Genomic DNA, 13,804 nt, shown 5'->3' with positions numbered 1-13,804 from the left:
TGTTTCTTTTGTTGTCTTTAAAGTTACCCCGGTAATTACTCATACCAAAAAAAAAAAAAAAGTTACACAGTGAATTTTAGTTACCAAACAAGATTGAACCTTCTGTTAAAGGGAATCATCGCACTTGTCTCCAAAATAAATTAAAAAAAAAAAACAAGAAACATAACGTTGAGAACAATATCAGAAATATCCATCCAGCCATAATATGAGAACTGGAAAATTGCAATAATAAGCTCACCATGACGTGACAAATACAACCAAGATCCAACCATTTGAAGTACAATTCAAACAAGGATGTTTTCACTACTGTCTCCTAACCTATAAATCTCGCTAGATTATCAAGTACAAAGACTCACACATACAGCAGATTAATTGTGGTTATTTTCAGCCAAAGTCTCCTCCTTCTTTAGTGTGGCTACCACCTTCTTCAGTATGCTTTCAGTTGGTTCATGAGAGTTCTCTACGGCCTTTGCTGTAGCTTGCCATTTTTCACCATGCTTTGGCTCTGCAGCAACACATCTCTTCAGCACATCGCTCCTCTGCTCTTCTGCTCCATGCTGCTGTTCAAATTTGTAGTACAATGCCCAGAAATCACCAATATCTGGTGCAAGGGTCACTGCCCTGTTGAACCAATTTCTTGCTTTGTCAACTTTCCTCTCCTGCCAAAACAGCTTAGCGACAGCAGCAATAACATGGGGATCATGATCACACTTCTTTAAAGCGTCAGAGCTCTTGGTTTTTCTTTGAGGCCGAGGCGCCATCTCAATTGAAGCAGCCCATAGAATGCCACTGTTGGGGCACTCCTGCAATGCTTTAGCCATGGAAATATCAGCTTCCCTTTTGTAGCCATGCCTAGCTTCAGCCCGCACAGCTGCAAGCCATAGCTCAGGGTTCTGAGGATTCTTCTTCCTGGCCATGGTAAGAACTGCTCGAGCTTTGCTCAGCCCATTCATCTTCTCCTCTAGAGAAGCAAGGGATAGCCAAAGGGGTATACAATTGGGGCAATGCTTAATGCCAGACTCAAAGGCATCCTTTGCCTTGTCAGAATTACCAAGTCTTTCTTCCAGCTGTCCCAACATCAACCAAAGTTTGAAAAATGAGGGGAAGCGCCTCAATGCTTCGTCCAGCAATCTCCTCTCCTCATCCACATTTCCAAGCTCTCTCTCCACAATGGCTGACTTCATCCAGACACGTTCCAAGCCTCCCCTTTCACGTGCCTTAGCAAGAAGCTTCCTTGCCCTCTCTGTCTCACGGTTCTCAAACTCGAGCTTGAAAGCAGCAAGCCATATCTCCTCAGAATCAGGAATTGCAGCGAATGCTTCCTCCAGAATTGCTCGAGCTGCAGGAACATCACCAGCAAGCCACTTCTCCTTGGCACCCATCAACCATAGAACCTCAGCCTTTGGAATGTAGGTAACTGCTTTTCGAAGAAGTGCATCAAGCGATTCCCTAGTGCCATGGCTTTTCTCGAGCTGTGCAGCTTTAAGCCAGATGCTTTTCTTAGTTCTAAATACAGTAAGAGCATGTGCATAAATGTATTTTGCCGTTTCAATAGAACCCCTTTTCTTGCACTCCTCAGCATCAGCAACCCAGGTCCTCTTCCTATCTTCTTCCTCAACACCAACCCCAACAGTGTTATTTATTATAGCTTGGCAAGTCCCAAGAGAACCGGCTCTTTCACATCCTTCAGCCTCCTTCATCCAAGCCTCCCTGTCAATCTCCAAACCTTCATTCTGCAAAGCCCTGATTGCCCTTTCAATAATTTTCCCAACTGAAGCAGAATTCCCATTGGCTTCTTCAAGCCTAGCTGCAGTGATCCAAATGGCAGGCTCTTTACGTAGCTTTTCTCTAGCCTTGTTAAGTACCTTCTTAGCATTTTCATAAGTTTCCAACTTAGCAAGAGCAAGCCAAAGCTCCACATGCAATGGGCAGCATTCCACAGCCCTCTGAAGCAAAAGTCTAGCATCTTCTTCATTAGCCAACTCCACAACAGCTTTCCACAACCTCACCGAATCGGGGATATGCTCTAAGCCTTTCCTCAACACACGGCTCTTGTTCGCTGTATCTTCCTCCAACTTTGAAGCCTGCATCCACAACTTTACCGAGTTAGGATTTGCTTTAACACCTTGAGCAATCACTGCCTTAGCCTCCAGCGGGCTCGCCAAACGACACGCCTCCAACCAAACATCCTCATTCTTAGGACACTCTTCACAACCTTTCTTTATCAACTGTCTTGCTACCTGCATCTTCCCTGCAACCTCCTCCAATCTAGCAGCTGCTATCCAACCAGGAGGATGCTTCGGATTCGTCTGAGTAACCGACTTAAGCAACAATCTAGCCTTCTTTATATCGGAAATCTCAGCATCGCTAGTAATCTTCATACTCTTCAAATCAGTCAAATATCCCTTAGGATCCACGACCGTTTGCCCAGTAACCGAGTCCAAAATCCTATCCAACCTCACCGACAACACGGTTCCTCTCCCTTCACCCACCGCAGTCAAATCAGCAACAGGCGTCTGCGAAGAAGGCGTCTCCATTCCACCAACTATCCTACTCCTCGGATCCAACGCACTCACATGTTCTTTCTCCTGTCTCGCCTTCTCCAAAAGGGTATCGGGAACAGGCACGAAACTCTCAAACCTCTTCTTCTTATTCCGTAACGAATAATCCCCTATTTCAGGTATACTATCCCACTCATCACTAGACAATGTATACAATTTCCTCTTCAAATCAGCAAACTGTTCAGTAATCTTCGGATTCGAAGCTCGATACTTCTCAATCTCTTGCTTTAACCTAGCTTCTCTCCTATCTTTCCGCCTCGAATCCATTCTCTGATCAATACTCTCCCAAATAGCATCAGCTTCTTTATCATCCTCATCATACTCAGCTGATGCAAACAACCCCACATCATTACCTTCAAACTCATCAAATTTCTGATTCTCATCATACCCTTTTTCCTCAGCATCATCCTCATTATCATCTTCCTCTTTCCCACGTCCCCGACCAACACCGGGCGCCGCGGGTGCCTGGGCACCCGCAGCACGATCAGGGAGGTCGGGGGCAGCACGGGCCGGGCCGATATCGGACCGGGTCGTGAATCCCGTTGCCCCACGGCCCAAACCCGCGACGTAATTCGCGGGGGGCCGTGTGTTGAGGAAATCGAGCCGGGCTTTCGGGGCAACGGGTGCTTGCATACCTCCTAATAGAGGGATGTGTAAGGTTAGGGTTGAATTTGGGGAAATACCCAAATCGGATAAGGGTTGTTTGGGGTTAATTAGACGTTTGCAGGATGAATAGAGGCGTTGTTGGGTGATTGGGATTTGGGTTTTTTCATGGATTTGTAGGGTTAGGGTTTGGAGTGAAGATGTAGATGGATTGATGTTTAGGGTTAGGGTTTTGTGGTTTGGGAGATTGATGAACACCATGAGTGTTGTTGTTTGAGCAAAATTGTTGCCAGAATACTTTCAGTTTTTTTTGCAAGTGTTGATATAGATTTGGATCACAGGCAAGTCGGTGTAAACTGAAAATGGAGTACGATAGGCGGTTTAGAAATGTATAACAGACCTTTTACTACTAGCTTAGCAATTTTTAAGAAACTTTATTAGTACAAGTGTACATATCTAATAAGTTCTTCTTTTCTTTTCTTTTTTTACCTAAATAAATGATATTTCTTACATACTTTAGTAAAATGTGGTATCAAGATTGATTTTTGGACGAATTTTGATTTCGTTTTTAGTTTATGAAAAAACAATTTTGCGTTTAGAGTTCATATAAAACATAGAGTGTTTCGATTTGTGCTATAAACTTTCGAAAAGAATATAACTGAGGTCCTGGAATATCAATAGATACTTTCATTACATATAGGTGAAATAATGAGAAATAATTATTCAAAATCTAGACTTGCTTACTAAGCTTATTTCTGAATGTTCGGAAAAAGAAAAAGAAATCTTTTCACCAATGCTATTTGAATTTTGGATATGATAGAGCCTAAAAAAAAAATATTTAGAATAGGGGGAGACACCATGTAATGAGTAAAATATGTAAACACCAAGTGAACGTATTGAATGACGACACGTAGCAGCAACAGCTCGTGTAGCCCCGGAGAAGTAGTGTGGAACCTCGTCTCTGGAAACAAAAGTCGTAAAGGATCTAGGGAATCATACCAATGCACTAAAGCTCAATGAACAACCATTACTGGAAATCCCGGGTCTCCCTCAATATTAAATGTGCATTATTATTCTTTATTGGCATTCATTGTCATAAGTCATAACATTAATATTGGTAATACAAAGGGCATGATTCATGGATCGTGCACCTCACAACTTTATTATAAATAAGACTTCTCGTTCTATTATAAGGGTATCTGAAATCTAATAACAAAACAAGCATTCTTAAGCAATTTCTTTACTCATATTTCAAATCTTTAAAATTAACGCTTTGACAATCAGGAGTTCGAACCCTCGTAGCAGTCAAAATTTTAAAAAAAGGCTCGCAAGGCAAGTTTACTTTGAATAACAATATTTTTCTTTACGATTATCTTACTTGTTCTTGTCTATTATTTTATTTACTTGATCATATGCCGGATCCTCTATGTGATAATTTTCTTAAGTTTCTTAAGATAAAATTTCTTAAAAATCGGTAATTTAATTTGATTTAGTCTTTCCATCGAATACTTATGCCAAGGGAAACTTTGTAGACAAGTCGCATAACTTCGATAATTCCTTCACAATTACTAACGAAGGATAAAAGTTTGCCCATTAACATGGATACTTACGCCTTCCCCCAAAAGCAAACTTTGTCTTGAAGCATATATATGTATTTTTTTTTTTTAACCACTTCAATCGTGTTAGAACATAGTTACAAACGTAAACCTATGTAAATATTGAAGTTGATGTACTTAATTTCTTTTTCAATTCCCACATAATATCTTCCGATGCCTTCAAATATGTACACTCTTTAGAATCTAAACAAAGAGATCACTTAAGTCCTAGCCAATTAATCCTTAAAGCATCTTTATAAACCAGAAGCTTTTTTTTGTCCAAAACATTATATTGAAACTACTAAATTTTGGACGAAAATCTTAAAGTTAACTTTTAGTTATGTTTACCTAAACAGCGCTCCACTTGCAGACATTTACATTGAATAACTTTATCTTTTTCTCAAATAATGGATCTTTGATACTGATCCCCGCCTTGCTTAAATTATTTTTTTATTTTATGCGGCGGGGTTTAGATCGTCATCTTTTCAGCAAAATTTTACACCACAAATAGGTAAAATTTAAAGATCACAAATTTGAGGGGCAAAATTTAAAGACCACCCCAAATTTACAATCCGTGCAAAAAAATGTAACAAAACAGGCATTCTTAAGCAATTTCTTTACTCTTGTTCATTGTTTACAAAGATAACGCTTTGACAAAATTATCGAGAAATCAAAAATTGTATTAGCTCGAGCTATTTACTTTGAATAACAATTTTTTTTTTGTACGATTATCTTACTTCTTCTTGTCTATTATTTTATTTACTTGATCATATTGATCCTCTTGTCCATAATTTACTTAAGTTTCTTAAGATTGGGGAATTTTCTTAAAATCGGGTAATTTAATTTGATTTGGGCTTTCCATCGAAATAGGGGTACAAGTGGAAACTTTGTAGACAAATTCGGAGGTATATTTGTTCACAATTACTAACGAAGGATAAAGTTGGCCAATAAAACAAAGTAAAGGGTATATTTGGCCATTTTCCCAAAAAAAAAATTACAAGTTAGCTTACAATAATTTTTTTAAATGCATTTTCTGTAAATAAATTTAAAAAATGATAATTTCAGAGACCTCCCAGAGACCTCCCAGAGACCTCCCCTCACCTTTAAACTTGTAACACTCACTTCCATTGTGGTTTCAGGTATTACACCACCTCCCTTATTTTGATGTTTTTGTAACCAAAATTATTTCAATGATCAGAATTGCTCTTTCTTGACATTATATTGAATACTACTAAATTTTGGACGAAAATCTTCAAAGTTAACTTTAGACTTAGAAATATTCACCTACAGCGCTGCACCCTGCACCATTTTTCATTGAATGCATTTAATTATTTCTTGTAGTAAACTACAGAACTTGATAATTGCTACTACTTAAACATATTAAATTTTAGATGTAATCTTTTCAGTTACATATGTAATATTTGAAGTACAAAAATTGTTAATAGTTTATTAAAATAAACACAGTTTACTATCGGAGAAATAAAATACTATCTGGTACGTACTTGCAACTTTTTTTATACTTGAACATTGTTTATTTATAATTCTTAAGTCCAAAAAATTATCAAATCAAAAATTGTATTTATTGATGTTAGATGAAAGAAGTAATGTTTATATAAATATTTTTCCGCCAATAGGCATGTAGCATTACCCATTGATTTATACTTCTCAATACTTATGGTTAATTCTTTAGATTTTGAAACATAATTTAGTTTTTTCATCGGTTGATTCATCTTGTGAATCCAAATTCAAGCCAAATATATATACATATTAAAAACTTCAACGAAATTTATATTACCAATCATGTAAGAGTATTGAATATTTATATAAATGTCACAAAAAGATATTTTTGGAATGTTGTTAGATAGATTATCATTAAAATAAGTTTCATCAAAAAAAACTTCAAAATAAAAGAGGTAAACGTAATATCTTAAACCAACCACGAGAGAAGTGACTGTTATGAGGTTAAACATAAGAGGTCTGAAATTATCCCATAAGAAAATTACCATTGGGGACATTTAGTTTTGGTATCAATTTTCAAAAAATAACCGTTTGGTCATCAATTTTCATCATTTTCTCGATTTGAAAAAATTGAACCCAAATCATCCAAAAAGTATGATTTGGGGTTTGAAACCATGGTTTCAATTTTTTTAAATATAAAATTTAACCCATAAGTTAATATTTTGTAAAAAAAGATCCATAAGTTGGTAAATATTTTTAACAATTACCCCCATTAATCATTTACCAATCTCATTAACTTTCACCAACCTTTACTTATGTCTACCAACCTTTAATTTTGTGAAAAAATTATATTTTATATTAAATAGTAGTTACATTACTATTCATGTTAAATTTTGATTTTATTGAGAGAGTTTGATTAATTGATGTTGTATTTTTTAGAAAAGCTCTTAACATTAATCTCATAATTTTGTTATAAACTATGATTCGCTTGTTGGTAGATTCTATGCTAATGAAAATGTTTTGATAGTTTTCATAATTTGTAAAAATTTTATATCTATAAAAAAAATATAACTTAAAATATTCAAATTACATGTCTAAATATGATTTGAAATCTACTTTCAAACCATGGTTTCAAACGGGGTCAGTAAGATGGGAAACGGTCAACCCCAACCATTCCATTGAAAGTTCAGCAGAGAACCAGACGAACCGATGGCATCATTCCAATTTTCAGTGTCTTCTTTTTCCAAGCCCTTAAACCCATCATCAGTCTCCAACAAAAACCCTACCATCTTCAATCTACTATGTAATCCCCAACACCTCAAAACAACACTATCCCCACAACCCCTCTTTCTCAAATCCACTCCTCCCATTTCTCATCTCTTTATCAGGTCCCTAAAAACCCCACAATGTCGTATTTCTTCAACTCCAATCACTTCCCTTTTTACCGGCATAGTTGAAGAAATGGGTCAAATCAAGCAACTTGGTTACACCCAACCCGACAGTTTCACCATGATAATCCAGGCTAAACTCATTCTTGATGACATCAACCTAGGCGACAGCATTTCTGTCAACGGTACTTGTTTAACTGTTGCTGATTTCGATACCCAGAAGTTGGAATTTAGTGTTGGATTGGCTCCAGAAACACTTAGAAAGACTTCCTTAATTGAATTGGAAAAAGGGTCTTTGGTTAATTTGGAAAGGGCTTTAAGACCTAGTACTAGAATGGGTGGTCATTTTGTGCAAGGACATGTTGATGGTACTGGTGAGATTGTTGAGCTTAAACCTGAAGGGGATTCTTTGTGGGTGAAGGTTAAGACTGGGAAAGAAATTTTGAGGTATATTGTGCCTAAAGGATTTATTGCTGTGGATGGGACTAGTTTGACTGTAGTTGATGTGTTTGATGAAGAGGAATGTTTTAACTTCATGTTGGTGGCTTACACTCAGCAAAATGTGGTGATTCCAATGAAGAAAGTGGGACAGAAGGTTAATCTTGAGGTGGATATATTGGGCAAGTATGTGGAGAGGCTTCTTAGTAGTGGCTTTGTGGATTCCATCAAATCTTCATGAAAAAGGTTGTTTCTTTGTCCTTCATTTTGTCTTTGTAACTTGCTTTCGCAAAATTTTGTATCTTGAATTTTGGAGTAGTTTCAACAATTCAAAATAAAAAAAAGTCGATGTTCTTTCCCGACTCTCTCAAGGTGTATTCTGGATAGTGTTTCAGTGAAATAAAAACAAACCATATCACCTGGGCTCGGATTTGGTCAAAGCAAAGGCATCTGAACCTTTATACTTGAATTTAGTAGTATCAGTAGCAGACTATCTATGTAGGAAAAACCCAAACAGAAAGTAAAGATAGTCTCATTATACTGATTGGACTGATCTGTTAATCTGCCATTGGAGGGAGAATGCACCTTTTAATTCCTAGCTAAGATGTCACTAGTCATTACAGTATGAATGAGTTGTGAAATCACGTTTCAGAATTGTGATTGCGGAAACTGATTTTAGCTATTGAATGTCAACAGTTTGATCACATTGCTATATGGCAAGCTATTCTATGGTAGTTGTTTGTTGAACAAGATTGTTACCTATTGGTTCTGCTCATTTGTATGCTAGTGTTTGCTTACGAGTTGTAAAAGCTTGTATAGCTAAAAGGTTTAAACCTCTAGCATTGGGGTATCCCCTTTCAGTGACCCGCAACCTTCAGTCTTTGACGGATAAGTTTTGAGATGATTTTCCAAACAAATGATTCATCATTGACCTCTTTTAGCTTAAGTATGTGTAATTTGATAGACTGAATCTCCTCAAGTTGTCTAACTGAACTTTTTTGGGCTGATCTACCCATTTGTAAGAGTTCTTAGGGTAAAACAGTATTTGGAAAAATCCCTTTGGATTTATTGGAGGACTTGGCCACATGTTCGCGAGTATTTAGTAAAAAAAACAATGCAGGTGTCAGATAAGTTCAATACCTCTCCTACACTGGTACTTAGAGTTCACAACACATCAGATGATAAATTCATGTGAGTTCTGCTGGAATGTACCCTTCAGAAACTGTAATGTAAGTTTCATCGCCTAAACATATTCTGTAAAATCCTGCGATTCAATATGTAAAATATTTATATGTTTCGGGATATGTTTCAATGAAATAAAGTAAACAATATCACCTGGATTGGGGCTTGCAAAAAATATCTGAATGTTTATACTTGAATTTAGTAATATAAGTAGCACACAATCAATGGGGATAAAACTCAAGCTGCAACTATGAAGACATATTTTATGCTTAATTGTACTGGTGTGGTAATGCGCTCGGGTTCACATAGTGTAAACGCCAATGAAAGAGAAGTCACTTTTTTGTTGCACGCTAAGGTGGTTCAAGTTTTATAGTATTAAAGAGTTGTGAAATCTTGTTCAGGATTGAGATTGCTCATGCTGATTTTGTTCTTTTTGTTATTTGGTCCTTTTTTCTTCTTGCAATGTATAGGGTTATTCCTTGCACTGCTAGTAGGTTAAGCTATTAATTGATAATTGCTTGATTGAACGAGATTATGATTCCATTTTAAGCAGCTTTCAACCATCGCTTGTCTCAATTAGTCATTCAGTGTAGTTACTTTCTCTTAAAATCAGTTCCACTTATGACTTAATGGCAAACATGTGGAAGGGTGAATTCTGACATGTTGAGTTTTGCCCAGATACTCGGAACATTTCAGAAAATCGGGAAAGAAAATCTAAAAGTGTGTGATTTCCTGGTCTCAAACATGTCTGATACAAAATCTTGCCTGTATAAGTATCAGGCTAGTTCCTGCAGTATGGAGCTATGTGAGAATAGAGTTGGTAACATATTAGCATTGGAGCTTTTCTGTAGTTTTAGCATATTTGGAGCTTCACTTCTCTCCTCTGTGATTTTTGACATTTTGAGCTTTTTTCTGTAAAAGAATTTGGTCCAATGGGGGGATACTGTCTTGCATGTTTACTTATGATTCAATGAGAAATCAGAAAACATGTTGCTAATATATGGTTTTGCGAATTAGATCTTTTTTATCTTTGATATTTCCCTGATTTCCAGACTTCTCGTCTTTCATAGTCTGGGGATGTGCATCTGCATAGATCTTTTTAGAGTTTGATCAAGTTTTACAAACATAAATAGTGAACTGACCCTTTGCATAGAAAAATTTGTGCTGTATATCTCTTGTTTTAGAAAGATATTTCAACTCGGCCTTCTACTTAAGAGTATTTCAGATTCCCTTTCTTATTCATTCTAGTTGAATTCTTATGTAACCAAGTCCTCCTATGAACCTATCCGCACCTAAAAGATAAAAGATTACAACAATAAAGTAAAGGCTGTATTCGAGCAAGCTCTCAGTTCTCACTGCGAGTCAGAAGAACTGGTGCTAGAGAATGCCTGCTAGTCTTTACTTACACAGAAGAATACGATGGATACAGGACTTGTACTGGACGTAGTTAATCTTTTATCTCGTTACCTCGGTGTTACTTATAGGTTTGACATTCATTTGGCTGGCTAGAGTTTTGAAGAGTTATTTTGTTCTTGTGCTCTGGCAAGAATAAAAAAATAATGCTGGCTTTTCTTTTTTACTTCAAGAATTCTCAAGGATAAAGATGATGCCAAGAGAAGCAGTAGAGGTTATATGTAGTACTGCACCCAGTTTGTGTTTCAGGCACAACATAAGTATGTCAACCACTATTCTTAAGGTAAAAAATTGTTGCATCATTTGTGGCTGTGCTTCAAAGGACTTTTTTTTTTATCAGCATTTCTGTTTCTTGCTCAGTTCCTACTGTTATATTCTATTTCTGAGATGGCCGCAAAAAGTCTGGGCGTATGTTTTAGTTGTCACAGTAGACTACTCCCTCCATCCCAATTTATGTGATATAGTTTGACTGGGTATGGAGTTTAAGAAAGACAAGAAGACTTTTGAAATTTGTGGTTTAAAACAAGTCATAAATATTTGTGTGGCTGAAAATTATTTCATTAAAGGTAAAAGGGAACTTTCAAATTAAATTATTTCTAAATATAGAAATGTATCATTCTTTTTGGGACAGACTAAAAAAAAAGTGTATCACATAAATTGGGACAGAGGTAGGGAAGGGGGGAAAAAGAAAGAAAAGGAAAAGCTTAGCACATTGCTTTACCTCTTTGCGCTTTTTATATCTGCAGGCTTCTGTTTCTTTTGGAATTTTAAAATCAGCAGGCAGTGGTCTTTGAAGTTCTTGGAACAGAAGTATCTTTGTTGCAGGTCACTTTGAAATAAATTTCTTGAAGTGTCAACATTAGAACATCAAAGCCTAGGGGTTGGGTACTTCTGCTTTCCCCTAATTCCACAACTACCAATAAATTTAAAGGATGGTAAATAGCAAGTATGTTAATGCATTGGTTACAATTTATCTATTTAATATTTATTGGCTTGAAGCTTTTCACAGATGTTACTGCTGGTAGTAGGCCTCTCTTTGAGTGCTTGCTATTGCATATGTAGAACTTCATGTAGTGTAAGACTCAAAGTGAACAGGTCCCAATAACAATTGTGTAACCACGGATGGGTGTGTTATGGCGAGATAGTTGGGTTTTCTTTACCCTCAAAAGTGATTCTGGGTTTCAGTAGGCCTTACTCGCGTGAATCCAGATTAATTTGGTAAGTGAATTTTGGGTGCCAGATGCAATCTCACAAAGGGCAACGCACATTGAAAGGGTAAAATGCATCAGACCTTACTCCTACTTTCGATGAAGGTGTTCCGATTCCAATATAACGCCATCACAATCAAAGACAAGAATGTAAAGCGAAGATAAAAAATAATGAAAATTACTATAAAAGCATGATAAAGAAGTCTGGAAAAAGTAAAAGTCATAACTATCACAAATTAATAAAATAATCAAAGTACAAGAAATAATAAATAATATCATAATTTAGACAAAAAACTACAATAATAATACTACGACTCTTTCGGTACCAGATGATTAACTTTAAAAAAAGAGCTGCTTAAGTTTTGGAGTGATGGTAGAGGGCTACTTGCTGATAGGAACTGGAGAGACTGACATAATCTTCTTATCTTTGGAGACATCTTTCATCCTATATTGGTCCCCAAGGTGAAATCTTTTTTGTATTGCCTTTTGATCATAACTTTTTTAAATGAATAGTGGTAATAAATTTGACTGAAGATATATGCCAATATAATCGTTTGGTGCCTCATAAATGACGTTCCATTTTCTATTAATTAGTCAAACTTTAGTAAACATGTTTCATGTGATCATGTCAATGGTGATTGGACGCAAGTTAATTCTAAGAAGCGTTTAGCTATTGGAGTACTACTCCGTTTCACACTAATAAAGATGCTGACAGTGATTGCTGCGTGCTGTAATTCTTATCTCTTTACTTTTATTTTAGGCCATGCAAAGCGGATATACTTAAAACATTTATATGGTCAACAACTCCTAAAAAGTGTGTGCATATACGAAGTTCAGATCCATTATCACGAAATTGTAATAGGTGCTACGGTATCTTATATATTTACGTACTGACTCAAATTTAGGATTTGTCTTTTAAAATTTAAAGAGGTTTACTTATAGATACTCAATACGTGACTTGATATTATTAAAATTTCTTACACTAATGATGTATAACTTAATCGATAGAGAAGTTGGTTGCGTATCTTGATTGAGGAAGGATGTTCAAAGGCTTACGCATGAACTACGGAGTGGAGATCTCGACAACTGGAAAATAAGATAAAATAACCAAATAATATTTATTTGTATTCACATTAGGAATGGGATAATTCCAGAGAAACAGTCTTTTTAGTCCTATATAAAAACTATATTCATACACGTTACTCAACTTTTCTATTATATATAAATGGGGTAAAGGAACGAACACAGCTTCCCATGGTTGTACCATGGGCTTTAAAAATTATACACGCAATGAATGCTTGTACCATAATTTATATAAATTGTACAGTTTAACCAACTATTTTTATATCCCACGTAGACATATGTCATAGTACTTAATATTTATTCCCTTCGCATGTATAGACGTATATACTTCAAATTCAATTCTCCGACACATTTATTCCCTCTTTGTACTTTTATTTGTTCACTTTTTTTATTTTTTCGTGTTATTTGAATATCTATTCTCTCTCTCATGTATGTATATGCAGTTCAATTTTAATTCTCCTACGCTAATTTATTTCCTCCGTGCACTTTAATTTGTTATAAATCCCATGTGGATATATGTCATAGTACTGAATATTTATTCTCTTCTCATATATACATGTGTGCACTTCAAATTTAATTCTTCGACACATATTTATTTCCTCCGTGTACTTTTACTTGTTCACTTTTGACTTTTCACGTTTTTGCTGAATATTTATTTTCTTCCCATGTATACACGTATGCACTTCAATTTTAATTCTCCGACACATTTATTTCCTCCGTGCACTTTCACTTGTTCACTTTTGACTTTTCACGTTTTTGCTGAATATTTATTTTCTTCCCATGTATACTTGCTGAATATTTATTTTCTTCCCATGTTCTAGCTGAATATCTATTCTCTTCTCATGTATAGACATATGCAGTTCAACTTTAATTCT

At 36.0% G+C, this 13,804-nt stretch overlaps 2 protein-coding genes across 2 annotated transcripts; one reads left to right on the top strand and one right to left on the bottom strand.

Moving 5' to 3' along the window:
• Window positions 1-180: 180 nt before the first annotated feature.
• LOC132037104 (protein STABILIZED1) lies at window positions 181-3,564 on the bottom strand. Its single transcript, XM_059427563.1, has one exon. It carries the CDS (start codon window positions 3,423-3,425, stop codon window positions 369-371), a length of 3,057 nt encoding a protein of 1,018 aa, XP_059283546.1. The 5' UTR covers window positions 3,426-3,564; the 3' UTR covers window positions 181-368.
• Window positions 3,565-7,384: 3,820 nt separating this feature from the next.
• LOC132037146 (riboflavin synthase-like) lies at window positions 7,385-8,333 on the top strand. The gene has a single exon (XM_059427604.1). The coding sequence runs from the start codon at window positions 7,427-7,429 to the stop codon at window positions 8,282-8,284; it is 858 nt and encodes a 285-aa protein (XP_059283587.1). The 5' UTR covers window positions 7,385-7,426; the 3' UTR covers window positions 8,285-8,333.
• The last annotated feature ends 5,471 nt before the right edge of the window (window positions 8,334-13,804 follow it).

The sequence above is a fragment of the Lycium ferocissimum genome, chromosome 11 (genome assembly GCF_029784015.1).
Source record: "Lycium ferocissimum isolate CSIRO_LF1 chromosome 11, AGI_CSIRO_Lferr_CH_V1, whole genome shotgun sequence".
In the NCBI taxonomy this organism is placed as follows: domain Eukaryota; kingdom Viridiplantae; phylum Streptophyta; class Magnoliopsida; order Solanales; family Solanaceae; genus Lycium; species Lycium ferocissimum.
This window is presented reverse-complemented; position numbering and strand designations above follow the sequence as displayed.